Source organism: Cyanistes caeruleus, chromosome 17 (genome assembly GCF_971803275.1).
Source record: "Cyanistes caeruleus chromosome 17, bCyaCae1.hap1.1, whole genome shotgun sequence".
Lineage (NCBI taxonomy): Eukaryota > Metazoa > Chordata > Aves > Passeriformes > Paridae > Cyanistes > Cyanistes caeruleus.
Genome location: NC_141717.1, coordinates 12,120,992 through 12,139,286, shown reverse-complemented (window position 1 = coordinate 12,139,286; position 18,295 = coordinate 12,120,992). Strand labels below are relative to the sequence as shown.

The 18,295-nt window shown below is 43.6% G+C and overlaps 1 protein-coding gene across 6 annotated transcripts in view; it reads left to right on the top strand.

Annotated features, from left to right (window-relative positions):
- MAD1L1 (mitotic arrest deficient 1 like 1) overlaps positions 1–18,295 on the top strand; it is a 346,167-nt gene that overhangs the window by 135,532 nt on the left and 192,340 nt on the right. For 5 of the 6 annotated variants that reach the window (XM_023936806.2, XM_023936807.2, XM_023936808.2 and 2 more), the window contains one exon: positions 4,959–5,099. In XM_023936806.2, coding sequence (XP_023792574.1) covers positions 4,959–5,099 — 141 coding nt within the window. Of the gene's footprint in view, positions 1–4,752; positions 4,871–4,958; positions 5,100–18,295 lie in introns of all 6 variants that reach the window. The other variant, XM_086854877.1, reaches the window with a different exon arrangement.

Here is an 18,295-nt window from a genome sequence, read left to right as displayed (position 1 = left end):
AGTTATTTCTAACCACATTTTGGCTTATATTCCTGTGTCCCACACTGCTAATTTTAATATTAAACATCTGGTCAAGCCCCACTTAATATCTCCCTTCTATATATGAGTTTAAAGCAAGAAAGCCCAGATCTGTTACACAGTCATCTCTCTCTTTTATTGGTGTTTTTACGAGAAATAGTTAGCTAAATTATACCTGATTGCAAATAGCATCTGTTTGATGTTGAAGCTCCGTATCTTTCTTCAGTCTTGAAATTTTCCCTTATTACAACTAATTTGGATTTAGGAGTCTGAAGATGAAGAGGAGGGGGAAGAAATCTTGTCACTGATTTCTGATAATGAAGCAGCCTGTTAACATTCCCCCAAAATTATCATTAATTAAACAAAAAGCTGATGTAATACTTGGAATATTTCTGTGCCATCAAAAAAAGCACCAAGTGGGAAATGTTGTGATTCCATTGCACAGAGTCTTGTCTCCTCTGCCAGGCTCTAAGCCGTGCACAAGTGAGAGAGCAAGCGAGCTGTGCCGTTGGGTTGTGGATTAATAGTCAGAGTTCACTCGTGTGGAAATAAAGCAGATTTTAGTGTGACTAGAATCTGTCATTAAAAAGCCATTATTGGACCTGACCGGCACAATTCCTGCTCTCTCATTGCTAATGACAAAGCAATCTGTTCTTTAAAAAACAACAACCCTATATTTTCTTGCACAGAACGGTGCAGGAGACTCACCAGAACAGAAGCGGGGTGAAGAGAGGCAGTTGAAAGATTTATTGATCAATAAACCAGACAATTACAGCTTGTTTATAAAAGGAAAAAAAATAAAAAAGCCACCTCAAACCTCAGGCCTGCGAGCAACCCTGAGACTCTAATAATGATAACTCTGGCATCCAGCTTGAAACGATAAAAGTCAATAGGAAGATATAGGATTTCAATAAAATTATGACACTAGATAAACTTTACCCCAGGAACACATTTTCCCTGGGTGTGTGACTGACTTCAGTTAGATTTGTAACTTTAATTTCTTTCTTATTGATTTTCCTTTTCTTCAACTAATTAGAAAGTGTGTGGTGAATGGGGTTGTGTGTGTGTTTGAAGAGGGGCTAACAAGCAGCAGCAGAGGAAGGGCCTGAACTCAGATGTATGAATGTAGGGTCAGACACCTTTTTATGTTTTTTTTGGCTATGTTTTACTCTTCAGTTGCTTCCCACACCCAGGCTGGAGTGGCTCTGGTGCTCCTCAGAGTGAGGTGCTGTGGCTGGGTTGTGATGGCCAGTGCTGCAGTGACCTGGGGGGTGATGGTTGCAGTGAGGATGATGATGATGGTGCTCACGTAAGCCCTTCTCAGGTCTTTGCCTAAAATTAACCCAATATCCTGGAGGAACCCACTTCTGTTCCTGCTGTTTCTGAGCCACTCTGGGGTGTGAATGCTGCAGAAAGGGATTTTCTTTGAGCTTCAAGCTTCTTGTCAGTCAGGTCAAATTTTGGATTTACAGAGAGAGCAGATCAGCTGGTGGGAGGACTGGGGAGAAGCTTCATCTTAGGGGTGGCATTTTGCAGAGGTGCCATCCTGTTCTTTCCCATAGCACATTTTCAAGGGATTAGCTCTAGTTCCTGGTTAAAATTATAAAATGTGTTTTCTTCTTAGTTACTTATGCAATAGTGGGAGGAATATTTATTTGATGAATGGGCTGGTGCTGGCAGAAGGAAGGGAAACTGTTCAACCTTTGAAAAAATCACTATCCTTCCTCTTTTTCAAACTTATGTCTCCTCAAACACAGCTGCAAGCTGCAGCACCAAGTTTTGCTGTAGGGCATTAATTTCCTAGGTTTGTAATGAACATCCAAATTATTATTCTGCATTTAGGGCATGTTTGGAATGAGTGGCATTTCTGTTCTGGTGTTGATCTAAAACTGGTTAAGGTAAAGATCACCTGGAATTGTGCCAGGGTAGGGCAATGGTGAGTTAGCAGAGATTTACCCTGTGCTGGGTAGATTTTGGAAATTCCCAGAGGAACTGCTTTTTAGTAATTCTGATGAATAATCTCCAGATAGGAAGCAGCTGTGTTAGAATAAGGTTAGAAAGGACATCTGAAAGTGCCTGGGGAGGGTTTTGATGGGTCGTGAAGAATGAGGAAATACTGCAGCAATTACTAAATTAGGATTACATTTTAGAAAATCTTTTTAGACAGAGGACTTCTCAACAAGAACTTGTGTTTCCTGCCAAACTAACAAGATCTTTAGGAGGAAGGGAAAAGCTTTCAGTAAGTGCTCTTGATGGGGAGAAATTGAAGAAATGGAGCTGGGGACCACTTGTTGGAAGCTGAGAATTGATTTCACTAACAGTATTAATATTTAGAAATAATTAAAGAAGATAAGTAAACTCCAGGATCAAGTGCTTAATTGTGCCACCCTTTAGTTCAGCTTTTCAGAACCTTTTTTCTTTTTTTCCAATACAGCTTCTGCTGGGTTCACCATCTGTGATTTTTTTTTTTTTTCTTGAGCAGTTTACTTTGTTTTAGAGAGATGCTTTGAAGGGCAAGGGCTGTAGTTGATTTTTAGGGGAAAGACAGCCTGTAGGGTTGGTCATGCTCCCATGCAGTTTTCCCATGCTCACATGAAAGCTGAAGTTTGTCCTCCTTGTAGCCCAGGGAGCTGCTGGGATCTTGATGGGGATGACTCAAATGACCTCATATTCAGCAGTTAATTGGAAGCCAAGTGTTATGGGAGTTGCCAGGAGTCCTGTTTGGTTTGGAAAAAAACGCCAAAGATTTTGGGACTGCCTCTGCTGCAATGGAGAGAACATAGCAGTGGTAAATGATCACACAGATGAAGGATGCTTAGGAGAAAAATTAGCACAGCAGAGCATCTCAGAGTGCAGAGAAGGAGAGAGGGTGCTGTAATTGCAAATCTCATTGCAACAACATGCAAAGCTCAAACCAATACCTTCACTAAATGCTGTCATTATGTTCTCTTCTGTGCTCTAGAAAGTGATTTGGCTGTAAATGGGGAATGGAATTCATCTGAGCAAAGCAGTTTGCCTTATGAAGAGTGCACTGGGCAGACTGGGTGTGATGTCTGTGGGTACTGGGGGGGAAGAGGAGGATGGAGAGATCCTGTCCTGCTGCTTCTCTGCTAAACAAATTCATTACAAGGCAGGTGTGACTGTATTTATGTTTTCTTCTTCTTTTTCAGTAACCTGGAAGTATTTCCTTGCACATGTCTGTCAGATGGTCAATTCTTAACTGTTTCCCTGGGAAAATATTTCTCTTCAGTCAAATCTGGGCTAGGAGCTGGTAATAGCTGCTGGTACTATTTATGTTAAAACCTGTTTTTCTTTATAATTTTATTAACTCATTTTGTGTAGCCCCGGGCTGTCCTTCAGTCTTGGGGTCCTTTTAGCTGCTGACCAGCCCAGCTATCTTGGCTGACCTTTCAGTCCATGACGTGCTCTGAACACACTGTTCCTCTGGCAGTGCCCCCAGTCTTGTTGTCACACCTTGAATTTGAAAGTTCCTTCTCTTCCCACACAGACACTTGCTATCCACATTCAGTCTTTGACCTTTAGATTCAGAAGGAGGAGATAACCTTTGTATCCAGGCTGAGCTGGGTGGTTAGTGGTCACCTTCACTATCTGAAATACACTATCCTTTTGCACACAGGGGACAAAGATCTTTTTTCCTGCCTCAACAATTCCTGATTTTCCCAACTGAAACTTTTCAGTAGCTGAGCTGGATTTATGAAGAGCTGCACTGGCCTGGGCTGGATGTGAACTGCACAGCTGTACAGCCCAGTGATCTTCTGCTATTACTTTGTGTGTGATGGCAGAATTCCCAGCAAGGAGCTGCTTTGTCTGGAGTGCTCCTGCATTTGTGTAGCAGGGGAGGTAGCAAACTTCAGCACTGAAAGGGGGACAGCACTATCAGGTTTCCTCAGAGTTTTGGCTCTTTGTGTTTATGCCAAGGGCCTGTGCTGCTTTGACCCTGTTCTGTAGCCTCATAAGCATCAAGGTTCTTCCATGCAGTCAGAACTCTCCATCAGCTGCTAATCCCCATGTGCACACTGCAGTGTGATCAGTCACCTCCTTAAACATACATGGCTTCTTCAGATTTTCCTTTTGTCCCCATTCTTATTCTCCATCAGTGCCTAGGAGTGAGGCATTAGCTGCTCCTGAAGCTGGGAATGCATTAGGAGTATTTCAGCCAGGAGCCCACACAAAAAGTTTTACTTTTAGCTCTGAGCCCAAGCCTTACAGTTGGGGAGCTGCTCTCAGGGAGGGGAGAAGGATCCTTCTGTTTGTCTTTCTCTGCAAATGCCTGGTTATAATTGCCAGTAGATAGAGAAGTGAGCCAAGCACTGTCTGCCAGACATTAACCTCTGAAAAAAATGTTTGTTACAAGCACTGAGTGTTGCAGTATCTAACAAGTGATAAGTCACATACCATTTTGAGGATATTTGCTCTCAGCCACTTTGTTCGATGTCAAATCTGTTTCATTTCTGTTGTGACAATTCTGTTCTTTCTTTGCTGAGGCTCTGGCAGGAAAAATGTCAAGTACAACACTAAATATTTTGCTGAGGAAACTCATTCAGCCATGTTGAATTAGAAGAGTGTCTCCAGGAAGAAGGCAGGCTCTGTTTTCTGTTGCCGTCTGCTTGTTAGCGTGTCTGCATGTTGCTTTCCTGCAAAGGGTGTGGGGTTTTATAGACACAAGACAATGTAATTTTTCAGCTTTCACAGCAGCAACATTTATTTCATTAGAACTGTGTGTTCATCTGTGCCTTGATGCTGCCATGAAGACGATGAGCGTACATCCATCAGTGTTGCGTTACCACGTAAAGGAGCGGTGGGCGAAGATGTGGAAGGCTCTCAGAGCGCGGTCAGGGGCTTTATTCCTAAAAGTTTTTGCCTGCAGGGAGTGCAGTCAGGGGCTGTATCCCTGAATGTTTTGCTGTTGTTCCCGGCAGGAGCGCGACGGGATGCGGGCGATCCTGGAGTCGTACGACAGCGAGCTGACCCCGGCGGAGCACTCGCCGCAGCTGAGCCGCCGCATGCGCGAGGCCGAGGACATGGTGCAGAAGCTGCACGCTCACAACACGGAGCTGGAGGTAATGAAGCATCCTGCTCTAACCCCAGGGGTGGAGGAGTCGAGACCTATAAAACTGAGTTGCCTGGTGATGGGATCTGCTCTCGCAGTAGCCAGATTTGCGATGTTCGCACTCTGAAATTCCAGGATCAGTAAGAGCCACGAGTTATTGCTCTGCAGCTGAAGCCTGGCAGAAGCCAAGAATAATCATCTTTGGGTGTGCTGAGTGTGCTGTGCTGCCCTGCATGGCTGGAGGAACAACCACTCCCTGTGGTGAAAGGGTTGTGAAGGAGTAGCAGGTGTGGGGTCTTCTCTGTGGTGTAGTCGAGGAGATTCTATCACATTTGTAATCAAGGCTCTGCTGTACAGTGTGAGCAACTTGTGTTTACAACAGCTTTACTTAAGGGTTGAAGAAGTTATGTATGTGTCTGCTGTAAATTTTTCACTTCTTGGTATTGGGCCTGAAAAGCCCCAGAATACTGGTCACTATTAAATGTTTTTTACTAGGTTTTCTCTAAGAAAGAAAACAGTCCAAAGATACAAGTATTTCTTAGAGGAATTCTTATATTCTCCTTAGTTCTCTTTCTGAAAATTTGGAATCTGAAATGTGACTGTGGTGAGCTAAGCATTAACCTGCATTGGCTGGATTGTTCCTTTCTTCTGTTGTGCTTAGTGGAATGGGCTTTGTGTTCATGAGTTGAAATATTTGGAATAAATCTGTGATCTTAAAGCTTGACATTTTTATTATATCAGGCTTTACAATAGTCATAAGTATGTGAGCTTTTCTTTATGTCTAATTCCATCGTCATACAGGTTTCAATGCTATAACTCAGATGGAATAGACTGGTAGAAATTGCTCCTTGGGTTCATCCTCAAGCCACAGAGTGAAAGGTCTCACTCTGCACAAAACTCTTGTTCCTGGAATCTTTAAAAATGCTCTTTCCTTGTGTTGGGAGATGGGGCCATATTTCAGGCAGTACTGGCTCCAGTGATATTTAAATCCTTAGAACAGCACAACATGGTGTAGATCAGTGTCCTGGTATGGATCCATTTCATTGCTGTTTCTCTGAAAACAAATTCTGCAAAGTTTTGGGCAAGCTGATAGAGAAGTTAGCTGGTAACACCAGATAAAATGGAAATTTGCCTGAATTCATTTGCCTCAGAATGTTTCTCTGTTTTGTCTTTTGACCACTGTATTGTTTCCCAGCAGACAGAGCAGGATTCAGTGATGCTGACATAAAGGGAGGGGTGGCTATTTCATCCTGCTTCCTCAGTTGTTCCCAACAGTGGCTCTGGGTTGTTGCAGGGAGATTTTCTGAATTGTTTCCTTGAATGTGTCAGGTGTGCTGTGTTGTCTTCAGGCAATAGCAAATTATCTTTTCTTCTTCAGATGAAAGCATGGAAGAGTGTAGGAACCATTTGGTTCTGTGCCTTTAATTATTTATAGGGAACAAATTCTAAGTTTATTTTTATGGATATGGATTAAGGAGTACATGGAAAATTTCAGAAAGGAGCTGTGTTCTCTGGAGGTTTGTTGTGTGTGATGTCAACCTCTAAGCCTTTCAAAGACTTTGCTAGAAGCAGGATTCAACGACCTGATATTTTCCTCCCAAAGTAAAATTTTACACTTCAGCTTGATTGTGTTTGCCTTTCTGGCTGCTGTGTTGGCTGCTGAATCCCATCTGTTTTGAAATTTTGGGGGAAAGTGTTTCATTCCAGTAAAAATTGGAAAACTGGAGAGGGAAATTGAGGTACAGGCAGGACCCCTGGTGCTTCATCATCAGGAGCAGCAGCTGCAATCAGCTGCCAGTAGATCAAAGCTGCTGAGATGGTCGATGGCAGCTATTAATAACTCCTGACTTGATGCTCTGCACCCTCCCAGCTCTGCTGAGCCTCCCCATGAGGTTTGGAAATGTTGACACCTGCATGACTCAGCTCACAAACAGAGGAGACTCTGCTGGGATGAGGCACCTTGGAGCCTCAGGTGTTTGAGATGTGGGAGAAACAGCCTCTGTAGGGGGAAGGAAAAGGGAACTTGAGCATGTTTAAATCAGTGTGGCAGAAGGGTTGGAGCATCCTGGGAGCCCCTGGTGTGGATGGGCTGGCAAGGGCAGCACACAGAGAGCTGGAGAAGCAGGAGTGCTCACCTGGGAGCATCGTGCACGTGGCAGCAGAGCAAGCAGTGCACAGCTATTCCAGACAGATCCTGGGGGCTGCAGAGAGGAACAGTGATGGATTTGAGCTGAAAAGGCCTGGCTGGTGCTTTTTGGAAGGCTGGCATGGTTGAAGTGTGGAAAACAATCAAGATCACCAGTTAGCTGCTGTGGATAGCCAGAGTGATGCCCACAGAGGGGTCTCTGGCACCCAGCAGACAGTGGGACACAGTCCCTGTGTGCTCCATCTGGGAATGGAGCATTGCTCTGCTGGGAAAGCTCCAGGAGCTCCTGGAGTTTAGCAAAGCCCTTGAAGACTCTGAGGTAAACACATCCTCCTGCATTATATTTTGTGGGTTCTGCCCTTCAGCTTTGTTCATAAATCATAATATTTGCAGCATAAACCATGTCTGGCTTTTTATCACAATGTTTTCCCCTTTCTTCTTTTTTTTAAAAAATTTTTGCTACAAAGTACTTAATTTAACAAACTCTTTCTGTGCTCCCTAGAAGAAACCCCTTAATAGTTTCTTTTTTCTTGCTTATTCTGCCTGCCCAAATCTGTTACCACCAACACCACTTCTGACAAAAGAGAGGAGGAAAAAGAGGAATGTTCTTAACAGTTTTTCCCTTATCCCTGGAAAAGAAGATTTCCCCCATCCATTTTGGCAGCAGTCAGGAAGCTCTGGTGAAGATGGAGTGATAGAGATAATACAGTTAGAGAGAGGAGGATGCTGTGAGGGACTGGCAGGATTTTGGGCTGAGGCAACGGTTTTAACTCATCAAGGAGATGAGATTTCTGGTAGGTCCTTTGGATGTGCAAATGGAAGTGGGAAGCTGTTTAAAAGAGCAGAGGGAACATGAGAGGAGTGTGCAAGCTCTGGAAGGGGCTGTGTGTTAGGGTTGATGTCTGCTGGGAGGATGGAGTTAGGACACACAAGGAGTTGGGCAGGAGCACTGCACTGCCTGCATCAGACAACACCTGGATTACAGGCACCTTCCAGAAACTGGGATACAGCAGGATGCTTTGATCCCAGATCATTTCAGAGGTGATGATGCAGAAGAACCACTCCTGTTCTCCTCTCCACTCCCTGCCTGGTGGGGCAGAGGGCTGTAAGGCAAAGAAAGGCTGATGGGGAACATTTTAAATCCCCTTCACTGCTGGTGGATGAGAAAAGCTGGATCTGTAATGCATGGACATGCAAACACATGGACAAGCAGATGCTTTCTCCTCCCCAGAACTGCCTGCCCCCAGCCCACCCCCCTACTCCCCAGGGCTGATGTGGCTGGAGGGGTTCAAGGAATCATTTTATGGAGTGTTTAATGTAAAGCATGGAGAGATGCAAAGGAAAACGTCATCTGAAATGGTGGCTGGGAAAGCAAGCAGGCTGTGTCAGCCCATTTTATGTGGTTAATGAAGTGTCACTCACCATCTTTTTAAAAGTGTGTTTTGGAACTGGAAAGGGAATGAGTTTGTCCCCAGCCAGCCTGTTATAAATACTTTAACAAAAATGTAACTGTATTTCTGTGGCAGAGTGAATTTTTGTTTTGATAATGGTCGTATTAATATTTTTCTTGCCAATCTTGGTTAACTTTTACCACCTTAGCTCCCATTGCTTGTAATTTCTAGCTAAATATGACAAAACAAAAAGCCTCTGTGCATGCAGCAGCCACCGTGAAAAAGCTTTGATGTGGAGTTTAGTGTTTGAAAAGTTAAATCCAGCTGCACAAAAGGGAGATAATCATAAATATAACTGCATTAATAGTGATTTTATTACAACACTCCTGGCTCCATACAAAACTTTAATGAAGAGAGATTTGCAAGGAAGATTCATGCTGACACCTTCAATGGTCTCCAGCATCTTCTGTGTTGAGAGATTCCCCCTGTCTGTGAGCACCATATGCACTCTAATCAGTTAATTGTGAGTCTGACAGTTTCAGCACATGAAATGCCATATGTTCTGTGTTTTTGTTCCATCACAGGCATTGCTGGTGACCTCAAAACTCACTGACCAAATATTGTCACGTTTTCTGCCCCTGATGACTGCAGTGCATCTGCTGATGGTGAAACCTGGACCTTGCTGGTTTTGTGGTGTTAAGTCACCAATCTGCTCCTTTCCAAGGGGTTTACTCAGCAGCTACCCCAGTGCTTAAAGTGCTTAAATTTTACGGTGAATGCATTAAAATGTTAATTTGAGCAGCTAACAGTTCTTCCTTGTCTTTCACCCACCTTCCCCCATCAGCCTTTTTCCACTTTTTTTGCTTTTTTTTTTTTTTTTTCTTCCCTTTGATCCACACTTTGTGTTTATCTTGCTCCTTTGCCACATTTCCTCTCCCCCTCAAAGGTAGATTGCTCTTTTACACAGCAGAAGGGGCTTCTGTGGTGGTGGGAACTTTACAGAGATGTTTCCTCCCATCTGTGCAGTGTACAGAGGAGTTTGTTTTAATTTTCAGGTTTATCCTGCCTGCTTTCTTGCTTTCTCTACCTCTCTGCCATCCAACTTTTTTTGCTCAGCGACAACTTTTAAGAATCACCAGAGATGATTGCTCTGCTCACTTTGGATGTCCATAAGGAGCAAATCAGAATCACTAGAGCTTTCCTGCCACTCCAGAATGGCATATGTTTAACTTGCCCAGATTTCTGCTGTCACTGTAGCATCTTACTGTGGCTCATAGGAGAAAACAGGCTCTCTCCAGAGACGGTGCTGAGATGCTCCATGCATCAGCTCCCACTGATTGCTGAAGCAGTCACAGGGCTGAACATCATCTTCTGACAAAGCAAACACCTTGTTGAAATAGCACTTTGCACCCAAATGCTTTGGCATCTCTTGGCAGACTCTAGCCTTCGCAGGAACCACTGAGGTCCTCTGCATTTGTTTTTCTTTGCTAAGGGAGAGCAGGTCAGGCCTGTGTTCTCTGGCAGTTCTGCAAAATGGACTGTCTGGGGTTATCTGTTGTTTCACGTGTTTCATCTTCCTTCAGACCTGAGTGACCTTAGCGAGTCACTGAGTCATTAGTTTCCTCCCCTCCCTTTTACACCTGTCAGTGGCTGTGTTTCTGGATATCTGGCAAATAATCATCATATAAATGAGGAAGTCAAGTCACCAAGAGGTTTAATGATTTGTTAAAGGTGACAGTCCCTGCCCTGTGGAAGGACAGTGACTCTTAAAATTAATTGATGCTGCAGCAAATCCTGTCTTTGTGTATCTGAGACTTTTTGTTTGGTCAAACTTGATTTCAAAACTCAGTTACTCTTAATTTTTTTTTTTTTAAGAGATTCCTCATTTTGGATCTGTCCTGAAAGACAGTAATTGATCAAGAGAAGCAGTCCATAGCACTTCCTTACAGTGGAGATATTCTGCACAAGCCAGCATTGTTTTCATTACAGGGAGGTTTTTGCAGCTATTTTTAGTGTGTGTATGCTCTGACAGTTTAAGAATGGCTTTAAGTCAGCAGTTTCCAGGGACCATAGCTGACTGGAAGCAGACTCCATCATTCTCAGGAATGAGAATGTCCTGTCACCAACTTGCATAGGGAGAATCATTAACTAAGACAACTTCTCCAGCCCATGAAACGCTGCTTTGTGGACAAGTCCCCTGAAAATACCCCAAGCTGCAAACACACCAGCAGCCTCAGGGAGACTTTTACCTCTTGGCTGTGCATTGAAGTGCAGGGGACAGAAAAGCATTTTCCAGCTCTGCAGCTCTTGTGCTTCAAGTGCAGTAAGCACAGGGATGAACAATTGTCATTGCCACCACCTCTTGCTGAAAGTCACAGTCCTGGTGCAGATGCAGTCAGTGACACTCTGCCCCTTGTTCTCTTGCTGTGTCATGTCTTGACTCTCTCATGTGCAGTAATGAGTATCACTAATCACCTGTGTTAGTGCAGGGTGGGCTCTGGCTGGCTGAGTGCTTCAAGCCTGCAGGAAACCCAGCCTAGGTGAGACCCTGCTGATATCATCGTCCTGCTGTCCAGGTTTGATGCTTAGAGGACATGGGGATGCTCCTGTACTCTGGCTCTAAGCACTTCAGCCCTGGCTGATTGATAGATGCCAGCAACAGAAAGAACTTCCCTTCTTCCCAACAATGCTCCACTTAAAATGCTCTTGGTATGAACAAATCCTGCTGTAGCCTCATCTGGTGATGTTACGAAAAGCGCGAAAAAACCTTGACCTAAGGAATTTGGATTAGCTTCAGATGTCCCTGGCTATAGGAAACATGAGAACTGTGTCTAAATTCCTACAGAAGATTTAAAATTGGGTTCTTTCTTAGTGATGTATTGGAAAGAGCCGATAACTGAGGTGCAGTTATGAGTCACATTTACCACAATAGAACAGGGGAGAGCGTTTCATGCGATGCTGAGAGCTTTAAAATGCTTTACACTGGAGAGCCTGCATGCCTGTGCTGAGAGATACAGGCTCTGCAATTAGATGTCTTTAGGTGGAGGAAGCAGGAATACGTTTGAAGTGGTGGCAGTGGCCCCATCCACAGCAAAGGCATCGCATTAAAAGAGCTGCTTCTGTTCAAGGTGGTGCAAATCCCCTCCTGCTGCGAGGCTGAGCTGGGGCACAGGCAGAGCAGCCATGACATGTCTCTTCCCTCTGAGGCAGAAGGCAAAAAAAGGGAAATTAGGTATCTTTGGGGAATGGATTGGGAATGGATAGTTTCCAGCTTTTCAGAGGGAAGGCTTTGAAAGAGCAGAAGCATGGTCTTATGTTGGTCTCCATCACTTGCTGCTCCAGGCAGTGTGGGGGGATGAATGGGAGGCAGTAGAGAGGTTGCTGGGCAAATTCTTCTAGAACTTGCATCATTTTCCAATGTTGCTTTCTACAATTGCAGGATTGTTTGGCTTTCTGCAGTGTTAGAGGAACCTTCAACCTTAGGACTATTGTTTCTGTGTTTAATTTTGAGATTTAACCTCTAAGAATCTTTTCCAAGCTGGAAAGTTTGATTTGAGATAGAACTTCTCTGATCTAGGTGCACTGTGCAGCTGCAGCCCATATCACTGCTGTGGCACACATCTGCTTTGCCTTGGGCAAGAATGGTTGAAGTTTCCTAACAGCTTCCAAGGTACATGGTTCCTTTCTGGAATGAGCTGATGGGATCTCCTGGGAGGCAGTGCCACATCCTCCAGGGCACTTCCAGCCCAGAGATTCCTGAAGTGGGTGGTAAGTGTTCGTGTGGCTCAACCACCAGATAAATATTTTGGTGCCTGACTCTTTAGGAATGAGAGAATTTGGGAAAATGGGAGAATTGGCCAGGACTGACCAGTTTCTCTCCAGATGAGGAGCTGGGCTTGTCAAGGTTGTTTTCCAGGGGAGCTTTCAGGCCAGTGCTTCTCATCTCTTGAGTTCTCTGGGTGAGTCAATAAGGCTCAGGCCAATAATGTCTCCTGTTAGAACTGCTACTTTGGCATCTTCTCAGGTCAATGGCAGCTCTAACAGCCCATGGAAACCAAACAGTTTTGGGGAGAAAGGAAAGAAGTGTCTCCTAAAAGAAAAAGTAAAAGCTAAGATTACAAATCAGGATAATGTTTTACGTGGAAATTTTACCTGTTCCTTAGCTTTGAGTTGTACTAATGAGATTAAACAGCTCTTTTCTGGGAGTCTTGAGATGTTCTGAACTTGTTGAGATTTGTTGATTTTTATAATCATTGGATACAAATTCTGTGATTTGTAGTGCTTCATTTCAGAATAATTGCATAATCACGGCATAATTTAAGATTTAAAGTATGTAGTTGTAAATGTTTTGTGTCATTTTTAATTCATGATGATGGTGACCTGTAAGAGCAAAATTATAGTTTGAATTATTGTTTTCTGTTGAAAAACATCCTATAAAGATTCCAAGGGTTTCCTGTAGGGCCTCTATGTAGGCTCAGCACAGTTGTGCCCAGTGCATTTCTGTGGAGTCCAGCTAGAGTTTTGTCAAAATGTTGTTACCAAATTGTTATAACATAGAAACAGAAAAAATGCTTTGAGAAAACAACACCAACACAAGCTTGTTCCCATGTTCTTGTGGATCCCAACACTCCTGCTCTTTGCAGTTTGCAAGGATTATAAGATCCACTTTAATGTGCTTAATACTTTGGTTATTGTGGCAGTTAGAACAACAGTAGTTACTGTCTTGGTTTTCTTTTTGAGGCCCATTGATTGTTTATTTTGGCCTTAATTACAAGGAGTAGAAGAGGTGTTTGTTCAGGGAATTAATTAGTCTAAAAAGAGTGTTTAAATGTAGTGCCTGAGCAGTTTGTCGAATGGGGCCTAAACACAAGTGCCAATTGCAGTTGTTTTGTTTCAGAACATCCATAATTGTTCACCCTTAGTACTTTTCCACACTGAGTTGTGTTTGCTCCCATCTGTTCACCCAGCCTTTCACCATGGCCTGAGCTGTCCAGAGGCTGCAGCACCTCGGTTTCCTCAGCCAGGTTTGTGCTAAGGCCATGAATTGGAGCATGGCACCTCTGCCAGTCAAAACCTGAACAGAATTCAAAGGGAAGGTGCCTGGATTTCTCTCTTTATTTTTCTCTTTTTCTTTTTCACTTCAGTGTGACCAGCCTACTAATATTTGGATAAGGCTGGGAGCAGAGTAAGTGAAAAACCCAGCTGATAGCAGTTCTCACCATGCTGTGAATAAAAACTAAGCTGTTGATATAGATCTCCTCTGTCCAGGGGTGGTCCAGGTAAATTGTAAGGAACAATTCTGCTTTCTCTGAGGCTTTGCAATTTATCTATTTGCTTTAATCAGTGTTAATGTCAAATGTGCTTTGGTGGTGCTAAAAGCTTTTCAGCAAAACAAACTGAAAGTCCAGAGCTGTGGAGAAAGCCATGATCTCCCTGTAATGCAAGTTGTACTATTTTTCTTTTGAATTTTATTTATGCTGTTTAATAAAACAGGCAGTGCTGCAGAACACACGTGCCGTGAATCCAGCTGTGGTGACAATATCATGGCTATGAAATGCATGGCACATCGATTTGACATATTGATGTGATTTATGTTTTCAATTTGTTTAAAGGGCTCTAATGGCTGCAGCTTTGACAGATGTACGTTCAGATTTCTAGTTCTGTTCAAGCCCACATTAAAAACACAACAGATTCCTGGCTTAAGACATTGATTTTTATCTGTTCTGTGTTCCCGTGCCTGCGTTCCACACGTCAGACTCCCAAACGTGAGTTTTTGTGGCATCCGCTTGAGTTCTTCTCGGAAAATTGTAGAGACAGCTCATTTTCATGGGAAAGCTGATTCCTGGAAAAGTTGCTAAACCTAAATATATTTGATTTTTAAAGGAAATCAACAAGAAGCTTGAAAAATTATATGTTATGGTATTAATGGTGTATAAAAGCCAGTGAGATATTCAGAAACCAAGAATATGAACAGAGTAATTACTTTGTAGAGGTTATTTTAAGCAGAATGTCATGTTTAATGGGAAAGGGTTTGAGGCTTCTTTGTATAAAGGTTACCACTGTACATTATTTATATATACAAAGAAATAATGAGTGTCTGTATCTGTATTAATTATTGAAGTATTTCTTGAGAGCCCACAAACTCTGCATTTTTTATAAAACCTAGGCTGTGCAGTTGGGAACTCACCTGATGGCAGAGACCCTAAACCAGTGATCCTTGTGGCAGATATTACTAAGCCAGTTGTTACCAGCCCTACCTTTGGCAACTTTATTCTGAGTACTTTCAATTTTATTAACATATGGAGGCAGAGTTCTTCACTTTCTGGTTTATTCCATTTTCCAAGAGGTCATTTCATGAGTGAAAATGCCGCCTTAGGATAGATCAGCCCCCTGGTATCTCAAATACTCAGATAAAACGGGTGCTCCTTTGACCTCCATGGGTCTAGTTCCACCTTAGCAAAATCAGGTGCTGGTTTCTGAAGCCTTCTGTGGCCTTTTGCACGGAGGAAGGTGATAGGGACAGCAGGAGTGACATCTGCAGTGGCAGCCCCTGTTCCTCAGGCTGGGAGCACACCAGCAGTGACTGATGTTCAGCAGTTATTTGCCATGCACAAGTGTTGGTGTGAAGGGGCAGGAGCCCCTCACTTGCAGAGTGCTGAAATGAGACACCCCTTCTTCAGAGAGCTTGGGCTGGAGGTGCCTGGCCCCCAGTGCTGCTCCTGCTCCGGGGGGATTGCTCTGCACCGTGTGCTTAAAGATCATCTGAGTGTATTTAATTGTCTCTCAGCTGCAGCATGGCAGCCCGCAGAGCTGCTGAAAAGAGAGGAGTTGTTGGCATTATGGATGGTATTTATTTAGAGCTGCTCATTGTGCTTGGCAGAGGCTGCCTGGGGGGTGCCTGTGATGAGTGCAGAACTACCTATGCAGATGGATTTAATTCCTGGGAATGTGTACAGCTGTATAAAATACACGGCGAGTCTCAAATTCTTTCGACGTACGTGGTACCTAGCACATCCAAGCTTGTTTCAAAGTGTCAGTTAATTATTTTCGTGTATTATTGCTCCCAAAAGACACAATGTAAATACTCATGTACACATATATAAGTGTTCCTAGGAAAGCATGTCTAAAGAGCTCTAGATGAGTGATTTTACGCTCTCAAAACAGTAATGTCCTAGGCTAATTCTACAGGCTTTTTATTGCTTTGCTGTTTAGGTTCATTTTTGGAGACAGTAGGTGAGACCATCTCAGCTGTATAGAGAAATGACATTTATCTTCCCAGTGCAGCGTGACCTTATCATTCATAAGAGGCATTTCCTTTCAGGATAATGAACACCTTTTTATTTAGGCCAGGCGAGATCCACAGTCCTTGTATCCAATTCCTACAGCCCATCGACACTGTACACATTACTGCAATTATTGTGGATATTATTTTCTGTTACATTCCACTTGCTCTTTGGATTATGCCTTTTTCTGGCCAGCAAAGGGGACTGAGAATAGGAAAGGTCGCACTCAAGTCTTCATGAATATCTGGAGGCTGCTGCATGGCACAAATACAACCACTCCTAGATCAAATGTACATTTGTATACTCTTCCTCTGTGGCCTCTTGCACCAAGACTGAGTCACTGTTTTGGCATGTGTCAGCCTGGGACAAAGGAGCTGGCATTGCCCTGATGTCAGGCACTTCTAGGTAAATGTGTAGCTGCTTATCTTCTAGGTTAAGAAGAAAGAAAATTGAAGCATGAAAAGAAGCTAAACAAAACAAGTATTGACAGTTTTCACTCCTAAGTATTTATGTGGGGGAGCTCTGTCATGCTCCATGGTGCTTTGCCACCAGGAGCCTCTGGAGCAGAGCTCCCAGCCCTGAGCATCCTCCTGTGCCATGGAGGAGTGGTTCAACACAGCCTGTACCTGTGGCAGGAGCTAATAACTGAGATTATCTTGGCATATGTCCTGACTTCTTCCCTTCTCCTGCCAAATGGAGATCTCTCATGTTTCTGTAGCACAGTTCTGCTCAACAGGCATTCAGGGGCAAGGAAACTCAAAGGTTTCTAATGGGACCATCAGGCACTTTCAGCTTTTGCCTTGTCAGGCTGCATTTGCTGGAGCAAGACACAATTGTGAGTTGCTGGATTGCTTTCCTGAAATGAGTTGCTGTTTGATTCACTCAGAGAAGATGAGCACCCACATCTCAGAAATATCATCCTGTCTGGCATCTTTGGCAGCCTCAGCAGAAGGGCCAAGGGAAACAAGTGGACCTTGTGTAAGATAAAATTGCAGTGTTTCCTCTGGGGTCGATTCTTGCAGCCCAAAACTGAGCATCACTGATGGGGCAGCATATGGCAATATTTCCTTCTGTTCCTGCTGCTCAGATCTGTGGATAAACAAAGGGCTTCAGCCCCTGGCTTGATTGACCCTGCACTTTGCCCTCTCCTGCAGGATCTTACAATGAGAATTAAACTGATGGTTGGAAAACACAGAATATGTACCAGGCTTGTGCAGTGCAAGGATGTTCTTTACTTGCTCTGATCCTTTCTCTGCAGGGGTTTTTCTTGTACCCCTTGCATACCCTTTCAAAAATTTTCTTTTTATTTTTTTGAGGAGGGCAAGATATTAACTGCTGAAGTGTAAAAATTTGGATTTCAGGTCATTTTGATAGCCTTCTCCTCCTTCTTACAGGGGGAAACAGTTAATTTTGAGAAAGCTGTAAATCTTGCAGAGCTGGCATGGAGAAGAAGGCTCTGAGGAGGTCCTGAGCTGCTCACTGGCAAGATCTGCCATGGAGTTGCACAGAAATACTTTGCAGGAGTAGAGAAGGTCTTTAAAGCTAGTCAGACTCCTTGGGAAGGGAAACTAGAAAGGTTTTCTGCTCCTTGGATTCTCTGAGAGCCTCCTTCAGGCTTAAAAGAAGGAGCATAAGTTTAAGAGGAGTAATTAAAAAGGATGCCAGAAAGCTGGGGATGTTGTGGGCAGTCAGACTAGCTGTGGGAGAGAGGAGGAGAGGGAGCAGACAGTCGGAACAAGAGCTGTGAAATAAGCTCCAGCTATTTTGAGAAGTGATTATTCAATATTTAACAAGTAGATTATTAGAAATTTCCCTGCAAATGCTTTTCAGAAACTGGATCCTCTCTGTGTGTGACTGAGATTCCTCCAGCTCTGGTGTTCATTGACCGAGTATTTTCACTTTTGTTATGATGTGGATGGCTGCTTAACTTTCATAGTTTTGAGGCCACTCCTGTTTTGGATGGCTTTTGGCACAAGAGGGCTGCAGAAACACTTGCAGTACTTCTTTAATGGCTGCACTTCATATGTTCAATCTGATATGTAGGAAGGACTAGAAATTAGTCCAAGGTGGCCTGACTTTGCAGTTACTGATAACATAAAAGCCTTCTGCAAGCTGTGGGTGTGAGGGGACTTTGAGAGCATCCCTAGCTCCATGTCTGTGTGCCTGTTCCCATCCCTGATCCTTCACTCCTCTGGAAAACCAGAGGCAGAAAGGTATTTGCACATTTCATACATTGGAATGTCTTCGTGGCTCCTTATCCCTCCTTCCCCCACCCCATCTTTTTCTGTTTAGATTTTTACCACATTTCTTCTACCTTGTCAGCCACCTCCTTCCCAACAGACCATTAAGCAATAACAAGAGAAAACAAAAAAAAACCCCTTGCTGT